The 16,964-nt window shown below is 45.0% G+C and overlaps 1 protein-coding gene across 1 annotated transcript; it reads right to left on the bottom strand.

Moving 5' to 3' along the window:
* Positions 1-1,091: 1,091 nt before the first annotated feature.
* AURKA (aurora kinase A) lies at positions 1,092-16,951 on the bottom strand. Its single transcript, XM_005887966.3, has 9 exons — positions 16,812-16,951; positions 13,689-13,732; positions 12,432-12,711; positions 10,963-11,017; positions 9,772-9,963; positions 8,857-8,995; positions 4,183-4,331; positions 1,910-2,084; positions 1,092-1,769 (listed from the first exon to the last, which is right to left on the bottom strand). The coding sequence occupies exons 2-9, from the start codon at positions 13,725-13,727 to the stop codon at positions 1,590-1,592; spliced, it is 1,209 nt and encodes a 402-aa protein (XP_005888028.1). The 5' UTR covers positions 13,728-13,732; positions 16,812-16,951; the 3' UTR covers positions 1,092-1,589.
* Between the last annotated feature and the right edge of the window lie 13 nt (positions 16,952-16,964).

Below are 16,964 nucleotides of genomic sequence, written 5' to 3'. Positions count from 1 at the left end.
TAAGGGAAGCCCCGGCCAGCTGTACTGAGGGGGCAGCAGTGTCCACTTGTATGAACCACTTTGAACACTGGCAGCACCCAGACTCTGATTCGGCTGGGGAGGGAGTCTGGCTGGGTGAACACTTTTACCACAGAATCAAGACCGAGGGCCAAACTGGGAAAATCAGGTTGCCGGGAGCTGGCTCACCCGACACGTGGAGCTCCTCACCATGCTGTCAAGAACATGGTCAGAGCCCAGAAGTGGGCGGGTGTGGACATGGATGGCTGACCCCTCCCCTCTGTCCAGCCAGACCACCTGCAGCTCTAGTGAACCCCCAGCAGCCCCCATGCCGGGATCACTCACTTCTGTGAGCTATTGCTGACTGGGCAGGTGACTCCTCAGGATGAGGACTCCAGCGGGCTGTGGTCATGCACAATGGTGAATGTCCACCGCCCAGGACAGGGACCAAGGCTCGGGGGCACCAGGGACATTGGAGGGTGCTGGCTGCGCTCACACCCGCTCCTGGTGTTCCCCGGCAGAGCACCCCACTTCCAGTTCCCCCCACCAATGGGCCATATTTCCTGCAGGGCCCTCCCTCAGGCTGCAAGGACCTCTTGCCACACCTGCCTCTACACTTTAAATCCTGTCTTTCAAGTCCAACTAAGAGGCTCCTTCCCCAGGGCCCTGCTCCCTTTCTGTTCCCTAACCCATCACAAGGTGCCTGCTGGTTGACTCTTCCTCCCTCCCCCACCCCCAGGAGTGTAGGACGAGGGATGAGGGAAGGAAGGGAATGAAGGAAGGCCCATATGTCCATGGGCCTGCCGACCTCCCCCTCCCCACCACCTAGTGACAGGATTAGCCCAGTTTCTCAAAGTGTCTGTCAAATGTGAACTCCGGGGGGATGCACTGTAATGGCAAGGTGACACATGTGAGAACTTTATAAAAACATCAACACCATGAGAGAAAACAAGGCTTTACCATTTAGAAAGGGCTGAGACACCCTTGTGCCCCAAGACTCAGGCAAGCCCATGCTCCTGCCTCAGTCCCACCAGGTGAGTGACTGAGGACCCACAAGCAGGCCAAGCAGGGGTGCTGGACAGACACCGAACAGTCCTGAAGGGATGCTGTGGAGGTAAAGATACAAGTCTATACAAAAGTCTTTATTTTAACATTTAAAAGGAAGAATCACATGTTCATTCTGACCGCGTTACCAGACAGGGCCACCCGATAAGTTACACACACACAGGACTGGGAAGGTTATTGCACAGTGTTTCAAGGGTCGAGGCAGGACTAGGCATGACCCCCTTCCCCACAGCCAGGCTCTGAGTCCATCTTCCATGAGGACCCCTTACTCCAAATAGGCTGCGGGGTGGCTGCCCTCAAACCTTGCCTGCGGATTGATTCTATAACCAGTGAAGTTATTAGCACGATTCTCATGGCTGCTCCCACTGCTGCAGAGTGTGGTGTCTGCGAAAGTGGGACTCCGAGCACTGCCTGCTTGTCAGCAGCATGTCCTGTGGAGTCTCGATGGCGGGCAGGCCACAGGGAGACATGCCAGCAGCCTGCTCCAGGACAGGCAGCCCTGGGCTAAGGATCTCTGCCCCCGAAGATTAAGACTGTTTGCTAGTTGATTCTTTTTTCTGACAACTTGATGGTTTTGAGTTGGCTATGATCCAGGGGTGTTCAAGTACTTCTTTGAGGGTAGGCCTCTGGCTGGGGTTGTGCTTCAACAGTCTTGAAATGAGGTCCCTGGCTCCCTCGGGCACGCAGTCAGGGAATGTGAATTCCACCTGGATGAGTACACAGTAAGTGACAAGAGTCACAACGTGGCTCAGAGAGAACACGAGAAATACTCAGATCATAGCCTCCTGTCAAGGCCGATAAGGAAGGAATTCTAACAATGATGGGTGCCTCTGTAGTGAGGCCTTACCCGTGATATTCTTCTGTAGGTCTCCTGGTATGTGTCTGCCTCAAAAGGAGGCTTCCCGACGAGGAACTCATAGCAAAGCACCCCAAGGCTCCAGAGGTCCACTTTCTCGTCGTGCATCCGGCCCTCAATCATCTCAGGGGGCAGGTAGTCCAGCGTGCCGCAGAGGGTGGTCCTCCTGAAAACACAGGCAGGCTCAGGTTGACGTGCTACTGTTTCTATTATCATGACAGCTGCTCAAAGTCACCAACCATTCCACTAACACTGAGCGCTTTTCCTAGGCTAGCTCCTGTGCTACAAAGCAGGTGCTATTATAAATCCATTTTTAGATGGGGCGCTGTACCAGACCTCACAGCTAGCAATCATGTGGCACCCCAAATATGTCTAATTCCAGAACTTCCTTAAATGATATATAAGATTTAAAGTATCACCACTATAAAACTGTGTGAACAACTAGGGAAATTTGAACATGGACTAAATAGTAGATATTAACAAGACTAGGTTTCTTAGGTGTGATGATGGTTGTGATTATACAGGACAATGTCCTTATTTTCAGGACGTGCCTACTACCGAAGCACTCAAAGGATGAAGCATGCTGTCTGTCACTTGTTTTTGAAGGTTCACCAAAATGTAGACACATTCAATATGGTAAAATGTTAACAACTGTTGGGAGTATAGGCACTGGATAGGCAGGTGATCAATTCAGCGTGTCTGTTTTTATAACAGAGGTTGGAAACAGACATCAAAACAGGAGCAAAGGCTAGGCAGATTTTGCTGCCTTGTACCAGTTATTCTTTGGTGCCACTGGTGCCCAGCGAGCACACAAATGTTCACTCACCTAAAGGAACTGCCACTGTAGACTCCTAGCCTCTCACCACCACTGGATTTGGGAGAAGGCCCAGATCAAGAGCCTCAAAAGATAGCACAGTAACCTGAGAGCTCTTACAGTTAACCAGCTATGTGAAGCCAGGCCAAGTGACCAAAATTTTATATGATATCCTCTTTATCTTTCCTGTCGTGATGACACCACCGGGCGGGCCAAGGTCCAGCTTAGCCCTGTGGTGCTACAGCCATTGCTGTTTGCCTCACTAGAGGCCAACAGCTCCCACTTGTGACAACCAGATTTTTTTCCCCAAAAACAAAGAGAGACTGCACTAGCAGATTCAGTGCCTTGCTGGAAACAATTAGGAGTGATCTGTATTAAAAACAAATCTCACACTCAACAGCATCCATGTTGGACTATACAGTTTTTTAACTGGCTTTAAAGTAATCTGGTTACAATTTTTTTAAGACCTACCCCAAAGCTGACAAACTCTTAGCAGTAGATGTATGCTTTTAATTGCCCTACTTCACACATGGTTTCAAAAGCTCATTGAAACCCAACTTAAAAACAGGAGAAAATGTTTTAGCTCTGTTTACAGAGTTCACTTAAATTGTTTCATTAGGTTGATCTCTCTGCTTTAAGAGGAGATAGGAAAAGACTGCTCTGTTGACAGGAGCAGACCAAAGAATCTTTAACCACCACCCTGAAAGCTCCATCCAAACTAGTTTGGTTCCTTTAAGCTCTCAGTTCTAGAGCTCTGCAGGTGCTGCCCTCAGACCTCGTAGAACTCGTGTCTCCTGGCCTGGAGGCAGTGGAGTTTCCCTCCCACAGTCAGTCAGGTGTTATTCCCCCTCTACACACTGCATTTCATTCTGTGATACACTTGTCATATCTTTTACCTATTTGTCCCCTTCACTCTAAGGATAGTATGCATCTTTAACCCCAGGATGCTGCTACTGCTAAGTCGCTTCAGTCGTGTCTGACTCTGTGCGACCCCATAGATGGCAGCCCACCAGGCTCCCCCGTCCCTGGGATTCTCCAGGCAAGAACACTGGAGTGGGTTGCCATTTCCTTCCCCAATGCATGAAAGTGAAGAAGTCAAAGTGAAGTCGCTCAGTTGGGTCCGCCTCTTAGCGACCTCATGGACTGCAGCCTACCAGGCTCCTCCGTCCATGGGATTTTCTAGGCAAGAGTACTGGAGTGGGGTGCCATTGCCTTGTCCGTAACCCCAGGATAAACATCCACAAATGGCTGCACAGTAAAAATGTTCTTGAAAACACTAGTTTCCTGCCAGGCCTAAATTACTCCAAAGCATGTATATCCGTTACCTGACCCAACCGCCCACAACATCTATGCTTACATTTACTTATAGTAAATATTTAACTATTCAGCTCATTAGCCCCTAGGCTTTTGCTAAACCAAACAAACAAGTTCCATCTCTGAAGTTACATACCTGGAGGATGGGGCATGTACTGACCACCCAAAATCGGCGATCTTAAGCTCTCCAGCTGATCCAAGGAGCAGGTTCTCTGGCTTAATGTCTCTGTGAATAACTCTCTTTGAATGACAGTAGGACAAGGCATTTGCCAATTCTGTGATATACTATTAAAACAGAAAGTATTGGAAATCTGTTTTAGATTTATATAACAGGTTAATTTTAGACATCTCTTCTGAAAGGAAACTCAACATAGATTTTAACATGTTTTGTAGATTTGAAAGCAAAAACTAGAGACAGTGGATGACTCTACAAGAAAACAAACCAATTGAGGGTTCAGCATGAAGCACAGGTGACTCTGTGCTAGGTCTGCTGACACAGCAGGTGCGACACTGGAAGACAGGAGAACACAAGGCGCCACCACATCCGCACCTGGCGATTTATGGCCCGGGAGCCATCAATTATGACAATACTGAAAAACTGGTACAAATGAGGGGGTCAGACCGGAAGCAATTTTTAACATTCTTAAAGAAAAACTTTAGAGTCCATTCCCATTGTTAAAACTAAGGCAAAATTACAACAAAACGGTTTGTTTGAAGCTATAAACTTAAGCAAGCCCAGGATTTGCTTTAACATGTAAATGAGAATTGTTTTCTAATATGTTGAAAGAATATATTTAGTTCTGACTGACGTTTGAGAAGTGTTGGTTTCTCAAAAAGTAATTCTAAACAGGACTGAACATGTTATACCAAAAAGGTTTACCAAATGAAGGGGTACAAACCAGATGTTATCATCAGAAAGGACATTTTTCATTGCTTTCCACCAAAATTTAGACCATAAACTTAAATAAACCATAAATAAACTGAAAGCAAAGGCAAAGAAAGCTCGTCTCCTGCACCAAAGTGGGTGATGTCCTAAGAGGATACAGTACGATTCCAGACGACAATGGGCTGCCCCTGCTCATACCCGGCAGGAACCAGCGCTCTCTGCATCCACCCCCTCCACACGCCCTCATTAAGATTATGGATTATGTGTAAAGGTCCCTAACACTTCTCCAGAACTAGTTTTAATTAATCAGGAAAGAAAAACAGGTGTGTGTGTGTGTCAGGAAAGAAAAACAGGTGTGTGTGTGTGTGTAAACTACTAGGTAATCTAGAAAGAACCAATCTTTTACTTCCTTTCAAGCAGCTATCTGTTTATACCAAAGTAAACTCCACTGGATTGAAGAAAACTGAGTACAAACATTACTTGCCAATTAAAGAAGAAACTAGCTTGCCTAGTTAATATTTAAAAAGCAAATAAAATAGATTTTTACTTATCCAAAGGGCAAATATTTAAGTTGAAATAGTATGTCCTCATTGCACAGACAGAACCAAAGCGGTCATTCACCAACAGTGCTGTGATTTCAGTAGAAGATAAAAGTAAAACCACTCCAATTTAATGCCATTTAGATCAAGGCCAAAAAGATAAGTGAACATACTACCCAGAGACCTCCACCAAGAAACAGAACAAAGTAACCACCATTCTATAGGCCCTTCATCTGCTAATTCAACAAAAAACAGTCCAAATTAAGACTTCTTCAAACAATTTTCACATTAATAAAGAAGAGTACAATCCATGAAAAAAAAAAAAAAGCAAAAACAAAAACCTGATATGTTGGATTTTAAGATTAAAAATGTCTGCCCATGAAAGACACAGTTAAGAGAAGGAAAGCACAAGCCACAGAAGGGGAGAAAATGTTTGTAAAACACATGATAAAGAACTCATATCACAAATACACGTGGATTCTTAAAACTCAGTAAGGCAACAACAAAAAAATTCTTAATGGGCCAAAGGTCTGAACCTGGGTTCGATCCCTGGGTTGGGAAGATCCCCTGGAGAAGGGAAGGCTACCCACTCCAGTATTCTGGCCTGGAGAATTCCATGGACTGTACAGTCTACTATACTGTAGTATACTGTATACTATACAGTACTATATATACTGTACAGTACTACACTGTAGTATACTGTATACTGTATACTATACTATATTGTACTGTACTGTACTACAGTACAGTCTACTATACTGTATAGTCCATGGAGTCGCAAAGAGTTGGACATGACTGAGCAACTTTCACTTTCAAAGGTCTGAACAGACCTCAAAGATGCTACAGAGATGGAAAATAAACACCTGAAAAGATGCTCAACCTTGCATGTCATTAGAGAACTGCAAATTAAAGCAATGAGACACCACTGTACACCTACTGGGAAGACTGAAATTGAAAAAGCACGACAGCACCACTTGCGGGTGGGGAGCCACAGGCACGCTCATGCGTGGGTGGGAATGCACAGATGGTAGGCATATCCACTGCAGAAGACTGCTGACAGTTTCCACAAAGCTAAATGTAGACTTACCATACAAGCCAGCAAGCACACCCCTAGGTATCTACCCAGCAGATAAGAAAACTTGTGTCCCACAAAAAGCCACATGCAACTGTTTATAGCAGCTTTACTCGTAATCAAAGACTACAAGCAACCAAGATACCCTTCAACAAATGAAGCAATAAACCAAGGTAGAGCCATATGATGGAGTATTATTCAGCAATAAAGAGAAATGAACCATCAAACCCTGAGAGGATACAGATGAACCTCAAATGCATACGGTTGTTCCCCACGAGGGTAACTGGTTAACAATTCTGACACCACTACACATGAACACTGGAATTGGATAAAAGGATAGCCGAAGCTGGAATCCAAGTTTCTCAGCGTTGGAGTGGAGGTTACAATAAGCAAGGGAGGAGGGTAAAATGATCCATGTGATAAGGGACTCATGTTTACTATAGATACAGGTGGATAATTATAAATGCTTTTAGATACATGCAAATACTGAGATTACAATACACACATCTCAATGCTCTCTTTCAGCTGAAAGCCCAGAAGTAGTAACAGTAGCAATGAGCACATCCAGCACCCAGATCAAGGCTTCTAATAACATTTTCCAATAAAAGGAAGCAAAGCTCCTGAGAGAAATAATGAATTCTAAGGCTTAGAAAATGTATAAGACGAAGCTGGAGCACCTTATAGCACCGACAAACAGAAAGTGCTTTTAAAAAAAACACAGGCCCACACTCCCCACAATGATGGGGACAAGTCAGAAGGACACAGGCACTGTGTAAAAGAGCAGCCGGTGGCCAAATCTGGAACAAGCAATGAGAGCAAAGTGCTATTAGATTAACAGCACCTCAAAGTATCAAGCATCTGAGTCCATACTCAGAAATATTTAAGTAAATCAATAAGGGAGAAAAGACAGCTGTGTGGTACAGAATTCCAAATAATTTATGTCGATACCCTGCCCTGTAGGAGAAGAGCTGTTCCTCTGAAAAGGGAGAGAGAGTAACTCTACAGAGGAGAAGCCTGACAAACACTACCCCAGCCGGGTGGTCAAGACCAACTCCTGGGGATGAGTCAGGTCAGTAGCTTGTATCCTTAGAGAATGCATTTCACCTCTGACCTCCCTCCCAAAACCCATGACCCTAATCTAAAGTTATGACCAACCTAGATAGCATATTCAAAAGCAGAGACATTACTTTGCCAACAAAGGTCCGTCTAATCAAGGCTATGGTTTTTCCAGTGGTCATGTATGGATGTGAGAGTTGGACTATAAAGAAAGCTGAGAGCCGAAGAATTGATGCTTTTGAACTGTGGTGTTGGAGAAGACTCTTCAGAGTCCCTTGGGCTGCAAGGAGATCCAACCAGTCCATCCTAAAGGAGATCAGTCCTGGGTCTTCATTGGAAGGACTGATGCTGAAGCTGAAACTTCAATACTTTGGCCACCTGATGCAAAGAGCTGACTCATTTGAAAAGACCCTGATGCTGGGAAAGATTGAGGGCAGGAGCAGAAGGGGACGACAGAGGATGAGATAGTTGCATGGCATCATCGACATGGGTTTGGGTGGACTCCAGGAGTTGGTGATGGACAGGGAGGCCTGGCGTGCTGCAGTTCATGGGGTCACGAAGAGTCAAACACGACTGAAAGATTGAACTGAACTGAATCTATTCATGAGAAACAAAGGAAATCTGAATCTAAGTGTGGATTTCAGTCAGTAGTTATGTACTAGTGGTCCATTAGTTATAACAGTTGTACCACACAGATATAAAGTAGTAATAGAAGTCAGATGTGCATGGAAAAAGTCAGTCTGCACTATCTTCAATTGTTCTGTAAATCTAAAACTAATCAAAAATACATTCTTCTCTTTTTTAAACAGGGTAACTATTTATATATATTTCCACAGAAACAGCTGTGGAAACCAACCACAAGATTTCATTTGGTATTTGGTTTTATCTGTATATAAGGTACACCTAAGCTACTCTGATTTTCCCATTTCCCATACTTGATCCTATTAAGCCAGTGGTCCCCAACCTTTTTGGCACCAGGGACCAATTTTGTGGAAGAGAACTTTTCCACAGACCTGGGGTAGGGCAGATGGTTTCGGGATGACTCAAGTGCATTACATTTATTGTGTGCTTTATTTCTATTATTACATCAGCCTGACCCCAGATCATCAGGCATTAGATCCCAGAGGTTAGGGACCCCTGTATTAAGCTAGCTTTCCATGAAACAAAGCCCCCTCTATTACATAATGAAAGGTACGGCGCTATGTAGGACAGGCATAGAGTAAACAGAATTAGTCCGGACAGTAAATGAAAACTCACTGTGGCAGTTCTCTGCTCATCAAACTTTGACAGTTTCTGAAGTTCTCTATAGACAGCTCCGAGGGGTGCATATTCCAAAATTAAGTAGACTCTGGTAGCGTCGTGGAAATAACCATACAGTCTGAGGATGTTTGGATGCCTGCAATGAAAGATGGACACTGGTATGGGGGGTCATCTGTACTGAGTATCAGACCCCTCATGTGACACCAGTGGTGAGAACTGCTGTTGGTCGCAGATCCCACCTTCTACTCCCCTTGAAAATGTGAAGCTATGAACCCACTGTAAGAAAAAGACGTACACTGCTATCAATTTACATGCATTTCAAGGTATTAAACCTGGACCTCAGGTTTAGTTAAGACTATTTCCTTCCTTCGGGAACCATCTGTATTCTTAGGGGGAAAGAATTCAGCTAAATATTAAGTCTCCGAAAATTTAAAAAAAAAAAAAAAAAAAAAAAGATGTGCCATTCCCACAGTAGTTTGAAACTCAAATACCATGAGACAGACAACGCAGACCATGTTCAATAACGGCAGCAGATGTGCTGTGGAGGACTTTGGACAGCTGAGCACAGGCTAGCTGAGAGTTTTTTTAATTCAATGAAAACAAAAAGATCCACTGGCCAAAGTCAACCTGTAGGCTACCAGTGTGCAACCTGAACTCAAAATAAGAGGTATCATTCCTTTAATCATCCACCAAAACAAAACAAAACTCATCCAGTAAATTACTCCATTAACAAAACAAACCTTCAAGCAATTTTTCCAAACCACAGCAGTTAAGTCTAGATAAATCTTTGAAAAAGTGATGAATTTAGTCATTCTTTGCAGTACTATGAAGCCAGCCTTCTACAAAGAAGTTCATAAACATTGAAGTCTAAGTTCTGTATGCCACTCTCCCGGACATCATCTGAAGACTTACCTGAGATGTGACTGTATTTCTACTTCTCTTCTCAGCTGATGCTCAACGCCTGCCTTCTCCAGCTGAGCTTTGAATAATACTTTAAGAGCCAGAATAAACTTGCTTTGTTTTTCTCTTGCCAAATAAACATTACCAAACTTTCCTTTACCCAGCGGGCGACCAATTTCAAAATCTTCCAAAGCCCATTGCCTTCTGGGGAAGAATTGAACATTTTAAAATGTAAAGAAAACACATCCTTTCTAATGAGATATATTAATGAGTAGCAGACATCCCAGTCCTATAAATAATTCTATACTCAAAGTTGTATTCAGCACGTATCCTCGGCAAGAACCAAACCACAGCCTCCTCTGAATGAGTCTGGACTTCTGGAGCTGACGCACTTGCTGGGAAGTGTCCTGAGACAGTACTATGCTCTGAGCACAGACCTATTAGCAATGATGCTAAGACCATAGGAGGATTAGAGAAGGAACTGGAGAAGGAAGAAGGCTCCAGAAACAACTGGGAGCCTCTTTCAAATGGACTCCTCTAGCCGTGGAGACGCCACCACTCTCTGGGGTGGAGAACCACTCTGGGAAAGCAAACAGGATGGAGCCTACAGGACAGTGGGCTGGGAACCACTGGATGAGACTCTCAGAAAGTTTCTGGTAGGCAGCTAGAGCAAAAAAGGCTGTGGGTTTATTCCTGTCACCTTCTATTACATGCTAGAGTCTAGACGGTTCAGAGACTGAGAGCAAGGGAAAATACAGCCAAGACCAATACAGTAATTGTATCAATGCTTTCAAAATACTCTACAGTCAAGTATTTGTCCATAGGGCTGCAAGAGGACCACATTTTGTTGTTTAACTTCCACCTCTTTATTAGAAGTAGTAGAGAAGCATACATAAACTGTAGGCAGTAGTTACTTCTGAGGGTAGAGAGGAAGTTTCACTTGATTTCTGTAACAGATTCTAAGTCAAATATGTCTTTTCTAAATGTGAAAAGCAGTAAGAAAAACTCGAGTCTCTCATAAACATCATTAAAATCCCTTCTCTCTTTGAAGATCTAGAAAATATAGATGTTTCAAATTTCCAAGTAAAAGTACAAAGGTCTATTTTTAACAGGCCGGTTCCTATAACTAAATTTGCAATTAAATGACTGAGTATGTTCTAGTAGAATGATGGTACAGAACTTTGTACATAAGATAAAACTTACTTTTTTGATTCTTCATTTTTTTGTTTTGATGCCACTTCCTTCTCAGGATTATTTCCTAAATAGAATAAGTTAACAGTCTTTGATTAGAGATGAATCGAAGAGTGGTCACCAAAATATCAGTGGTATGCCCAGAATTACAGATCTCGACTATTTTTGGTTTTATTTTAAAAAGGAAAAAGATAACTACACTGTAACCTGACTCCTGCCATTTGAAGTCTGTATAAAGCTTTGAGAGTAAAGATAAGCAGATACATCATAGGCCCTCAGATAATCTAAAAATTCAAGGCTGTGTAGATTCTCCCTGGAGCTTCGGTTTCTAAATGAAGAGCTTCTAAACAGAGTTACCAGTCTTCCCATCCATAACAACTCATCACCTCTTCCCCAGGAGGTGGGTCAGCATCAGACAATGTGCAACAAAACATGAGCCCGCCAGCACCCTCCTTCCACTGTGTTAGCAGCCGAGGGGAAATTACGCTGGACATTCCTACTTGCGTATTTCCAGCATGTCAACCTCCAACAGCAGCAGTTTGCTCTGGTGAGATATTTGAATTCAGGTCTAAACTGTCGTCTTTCCCTCGACATGATCTCGGTTTAGTGGTTTAATGCCAGCGGTATAACCACCATCCCCATGTCTGGCTTACCGCCCAATTCCGTCAAGTTGGCATCCTAAGTGAGCTCTCAGATCTGTCTCAGTCACTCTGCCCTGGTTGTGTCTGAGTAAGTTAATGCTTCGAAGTCTTAGCTTCCTCCTCCACAAAATCGAGGTAGAAACTATGGTTGCCTCTGTAGAGTGCTTACGAGGACATAATGACACAATGTGGATGAAGGAAGCCTGCTATGGAGCACTCAACAACTGGTAAATAGTAACTATTAACACCGACCCAGCTCAGGCCCCTGCAATACTGGAGCCAAACCCCAGTGGCCTCCCTCCTACCTGCTACCCCTGGGTCCAGCATTGCTATTCTTCAATTCATCCCACATATCCAGATAAGCTTTCTCTAAGAGGCAAGGCAGCCCCTCCTCTGCTCAAAAACCTATCAGCAGCTTCCCAGTACATAGGGGACAAAGCCCTGCTGAGGCTGACAGTGCCCACCCCGACCTCGCCCCGCCTGCCTCAGTCCACTCACTCCCCCAACCCCCAGCACTTCTCTCCACACTCCAGAACCTTGGAATTTTTCAGTTCTAAGTGTACTTGCTAAAAGAATCCCCTCTGCCCCAGTAAGCAATCCAAAGAACACGGGGCTGCTGTTGTGTCTTCCCTGGCTGCCCACCTCTTTAGAAGGGTGGGGGTCAGGCCTGGCCCACAGTAGACTTGTTACTCCACCCCGACATCAGATGCTGTCCCCATCCTCAGTAGAAATGACGTAAAAGCTAGGGTTCCAAATAGTAAACACACATCTGTATATGTGGTAGTTTTTTTTTAGCAAATAAAAGAATGGCTCTCCAGTGAGCCTAAGAAGACTGCTTACCAGGCGCTGGTGGCTGGGGTTGTTTGCTCTTCTGGGTGTTACTTGGCGGCCTGGTGACAGGACGAGGGGCACTGGCTGCCTGTGGTGGCTTCTGCTTCAGGGTCTGTACTGGTTTCTGGATGGAGACTAGCTTCTGTGCTTGTGAAGGAACACGCTGCGAGGAATTTGTGGGACACAGGACACGCTGAGCCTGGCCGCTGTTTACAGACACCGGATTCTGAGAGGGAAACTGCTGAGCTACTGGAACACGTTTTGGGCCATCACTAAGTGGAACTGCAGTCTAGATGGGGGAGGAAAAAGGAATGTGATGGTCTTCATAAAGGAAAGCTGAGTATCTTGAGAGTATTCCAAAGGTCTGTCTTCTAATACAGCAATATAATGACTGTCACTGGAGAAGGAAATGGCAACCCACTCCAGTATTCTTGCCTGGAGAACCCCAGGGACAGAGGAGCCTGGTGGGCTGCCATCTATGGGGTCACACAGTGTCGGACACGACTGAAGCAACTTAGCAGCAGCAGCAGCAATGATAACAGATGGACAGGGAAACCGACTGGAATCAGCACTTGCAGAGGATACACTTAGTATAGGGCTGAAATACCTGAATGACACCTCCTACCCGCTCCCCAACACCCTACCCCTAAAAGTCATGTCCCCATTAAAAAAATGTTCATTAACTAAACTTTTATCTAAAAAGTGAGTCATTAAACACTTTCTAAGAATTCTCAGTGACTTGGGAATTATTCTTTAGCAAGAAGCTACAATTCAGAAACTTTATACTAAAATCCCAATTCCACTGAAATTTCTTCAACAATACTTGTATTTTTTCAGTCTTTTCTCTAAACATATCAAATATTCAATAGTGATTATCTTTGCGTGAAGTTTTGTATTTGCCACATGTTCCACAAAAAGCTAATTATATAATTTTTTTAATAGTGATGAGCACAGTTTTAATGTCCCCAAAGCTAATTACTATTGATTTACTAGTGTTTCAGTTTCCAAGTACTCACAAAACGGATCTGAGGCAAAAGAGGAAACAAACATAGGCTCTTCAAAAACTTAGAGCAAAATAAAAGTTACACTGAGAGAAGCAACAGAGCCTTGATGAATGCTGAGAAAAGCAACGAGTTCCCACCCAGGGACATGGTGGAGGAACCACAGTCACATCTCAAAGGAAAGGTGAAAACAACTCTAGACTTGAACCCAGCTTCCCTTTGGGTTTTACAAAAGGGATCTGAGATTCCTGATTATTCAATTTACCTTAGGCCCTGAGATGCAGTTTTCTTTACATCTGTCCATGATGCCTGAAAAGAAAAAAGAACCACCTTTAATTTGTAAAAATCCATCTGCTTCAAAGTGTCACACTGGATCAGGGTTAAAAATCCTGATGAAAAAAAAAGCCTCAGCATCACCCAGAATTTTACATGATTTGTTGTCCAATGAAGGCCGATAAGGGAGCAGCATTTTCTCTTGTGATAGAGCATAAGTATGGGGCTTACATCAGGTTCAGGTGTGGGGCCTTTCTCTCCCCTCACTCACTGCATCCCATCCTCTCCCCTCCCTGGTACTCCAACCCCACTCCTGAACTGCGTTGTCCCTTTCTCCCATCATCTCTCTAATGAATCCCTTCCATCAGTCAACAGGCCGGCTTCCTTAAGTGCTGCCTTAAAAAAAAAAAAGTCCTCTTTACCCTTAAATTGACTCAAACTATGACCACATCTCTGGCTTCCCCTTTCAGCAGCAGAACTGGGCAACAGTTGTCTCAATCACTTCCCTCACCAGGCTGCAGGCTCCCTCCCACAGGGTTTTCATCCCCACCTGGCTCCAGGCTGACCCCACTGTTGCCAGATCCAAAGGTCAATTCTCAGCCTTCCCCTCAGAAGCATTCCCAGCATTCCAGGGGGTCCTGCACTCTATTCCTGCACAGACTTGTCTACTAGCTGTCCCAAAGCAAACACCTTTGCTGATGATCCTCACCTGTGCCACCAATCTCAGTGTCTAGGGTAACCGTGGAAGGGATTCCCCACTCTCTGTCTACACCTTCCTAGGGCCCCAGGGCTCTAAACATCTCTATTAGGAGAATGCAAATTGGTGCCTTCTGCCCTCTCCTCTCCTGCCAGGCTCTCTATCACCTGCTAAGCATGCCCCAGGAAAGCCTGCCAGGCATCTCAACCCAACACACCAAATGAAATCTCTTTTTCCCCCGGCTTTCAATACCACCCATAGGCTGAGGACCCCCAAATTTCCATCTCGAGCCCAAAGCTCTCCTCTGAACTCCTACCACCTGGTAATCTGAGTGGCATCTCAATCTTAACCTGTCCCCAAATGACGTCCTGCTTCCTCCCAATCCCCATTCCCCTTAACCTGCTCTCTCCATCCTGCCAGTTGCTCAAGTCTAAAGTCCTATAATCTTTTACATGGTTCTCCCTCAAACCCTGTATCTAAGCCATCAGCGTATCCTACAGGCTCTATTTTGAAAATCACTGCTCACAACATTTCCTACTCCCACCTGGTCAAACCACAATTTTCTCTCCCTTCAATTATTTGCAAAAAGCTCCCAGTGGTTACTCTGCTTTCACCTTTGCCCCATTATGGTCCATTTGCAACACCGAGCCCAGTGATCCCTCTAACAAGTCAGATATACGGATCCTTGGGCCAGAGAAACCTTTATCCATTTCTCTTGCTCCCTAAATTCTAGAATCCAGTCAGAAAGCACTCTTCAGACCCCACTTTCACATCTACTTTATAAGCAAATAAATAACTCCACCTGCAAGAGGAGACCAGACTAAAGAATCTGGAGTCCTTATATCAAACAGCCATTCAGAAATAGGCAAGAAAAGGAAATACATTCTCCTATCATGTGAACCATAATTTCACCCACGCTGTGGTGCCTTCTTCACTCTCCCTGACAGTTACAAGCAGCTGACTCATGAGATCACATAGCTCTACAGACACTAGTTTTATAGAAGCTATCAATGTTCATTCGCTCCAGGTAATACACTTTTCCTTCTCAGGAAGAATAACGGAACAGAATGGACTAAGTCTCTGATTCAGAATTCCGCAGAGAGCCACAGAAGACAGTGTCTCAGGTGATTCTGGACTCCAGCCAAGTTCGAGAGTCTCATGTCCAGACAACCTGCATAAGATCCCTGCACTTCAAACTGGAGATCCTACTAGTCTACATAGAAAAGCAGATTTAATAGCACTGTGGGTGGAGACTTTTCCTTCCTTCATCAAACCTGCAAATTACCCGCACATATGAAGGAGAGTGGAGAGGAAATGAGTATGCTCTGAAACACGTTTAATTCAAACAACAAGGAAGGTTAAGGATGAAAAGAAAACCGTGAAAGTCAAGGATGGTAGCCACATGTACATCAGGAGGACAACTGTTAGAAATGGAGACTTTGGAGCCCAACTCTAGACCTAACAAATTAAGACCCTGCGTTTCAAAGACATCCCCAGATGACCAGTATTCACCGGGCATACACCAGTTCTCAATGAAACATCAGAATCACCTGCAGAGCTTGATAAAAATACAAACACCTGAGTCCAACGCCCAAGCACTTCTGATCCCTTGCCTGCATGGGTCGAGTCTAACTCTGTGCAACCCTATGGACTGTAGCTCACCAGACTTCTCTGTCTATGGGATTCTCCAGGCAAGAATACTGGAGTGGGTTGCCATGCCCTCCTCCAGGGAGGGCCAGGGATCGAACCTGAGTCGCTTCCATCTCCTGAGGGTTCTTTACTACTAGCGCCACCTGGGAAGCCCCTCTTATCCCTTAGGTGGGTTTATATTTTTAACTAGAACGCTCAAGTAACCCCTATAAAGGTAATCAGGGTCTACGGTTTGAGAAACACTGGCTTCCAGGTTTATTTATTCACCCACTCATCCATGCTACCCGGACAAGGGCCTTTCCTGGCTAGTCTATTCAAACTAGCCCACTTCCTAGTACTCATCCCTACCGGAAGTTATCTTGCTAGTTTACCGTCTGTCTCCTCACCCCCCACCCCTAGAACGTAAATTCCAAGACGGCAAAAAACATTCTGCATTCTTTCCTACCCAGGTGCTCACTTAACATGAGAATCCCATCAGAAAGCACCCCCCCCACCCCCACAACCCCATTCACTCCGGGTGTTCAATAAACACCAGGCGGCATGTTACAAGGCATATCGGTATCCAAGCACAGAAGGGAGGGTGCAGGGAAAGCACGGGGGGCGGGGGAGGGGGTTGGGGAGAAGGAAGCTCTGTCGCCCCGACCTCCCCTCGTTGACCCAGCGATCCCCAAGACCGCTTCCCTCCCACCAAACCACAAAGGCCACCCTGGGTCCGCCCGCCCGCCTGCCTGCCAGCCAGCCGCAGAGAAATGCCCCAGGTCTACGCACCTGTGGACTCCCACCTCCGACCCAAAGAAACCAAGTCCTCCCGAGAGCTCAGCCGTTAAGATTCAAAGTCTTCATTTTAAATAAGAGTTAAACCCTCTATTCCGAATGCTGATTGGTCGGGGCTAGAGAGGCGCTGCCTTTTCATTGGTTCTA

The sequence above is a fragment of the Bos mutus genome, chromosome 13 (genome assembly GCF_027580195.1).
Source record: "Bos mutus isolate GX-2022 chromosome 13, NWIPB_WYAK_1.1, whole genome shotgun sequence".
NCBI lineage: Eukaryota > Metazoa > Chordata > Mammalia > Artiodactyla > Bovidae > Bos > Bos mutus.
Note: the sequence above shows the minus strand (reverse complement) of the source record. Positions and strands in the feature narration are given on the sequence as shown.

Coding starts and splice junctions, on each gene's coding strand:
- AURKA (XM_005887966.3), bottom strand. CDS start 13,727: ATGGACAGATGTAAAGAAAACTGCATCTCAGGGCCTAAG. Junction 12,712..13,688: donor ACTGCATCTCAGGGCCTAAG/GTAAATTGAATA, acceptor TCCCCCATCTAG/ACTGCAGTTCCACTTAGTGA. Junction 11,018..12,431: donor ACCCCAGCCACCAGCGCCTG/GTAAGCAGTCTT, acceptor TATTCTATTTAG/GAAATAATCCTGAGAAGGAA.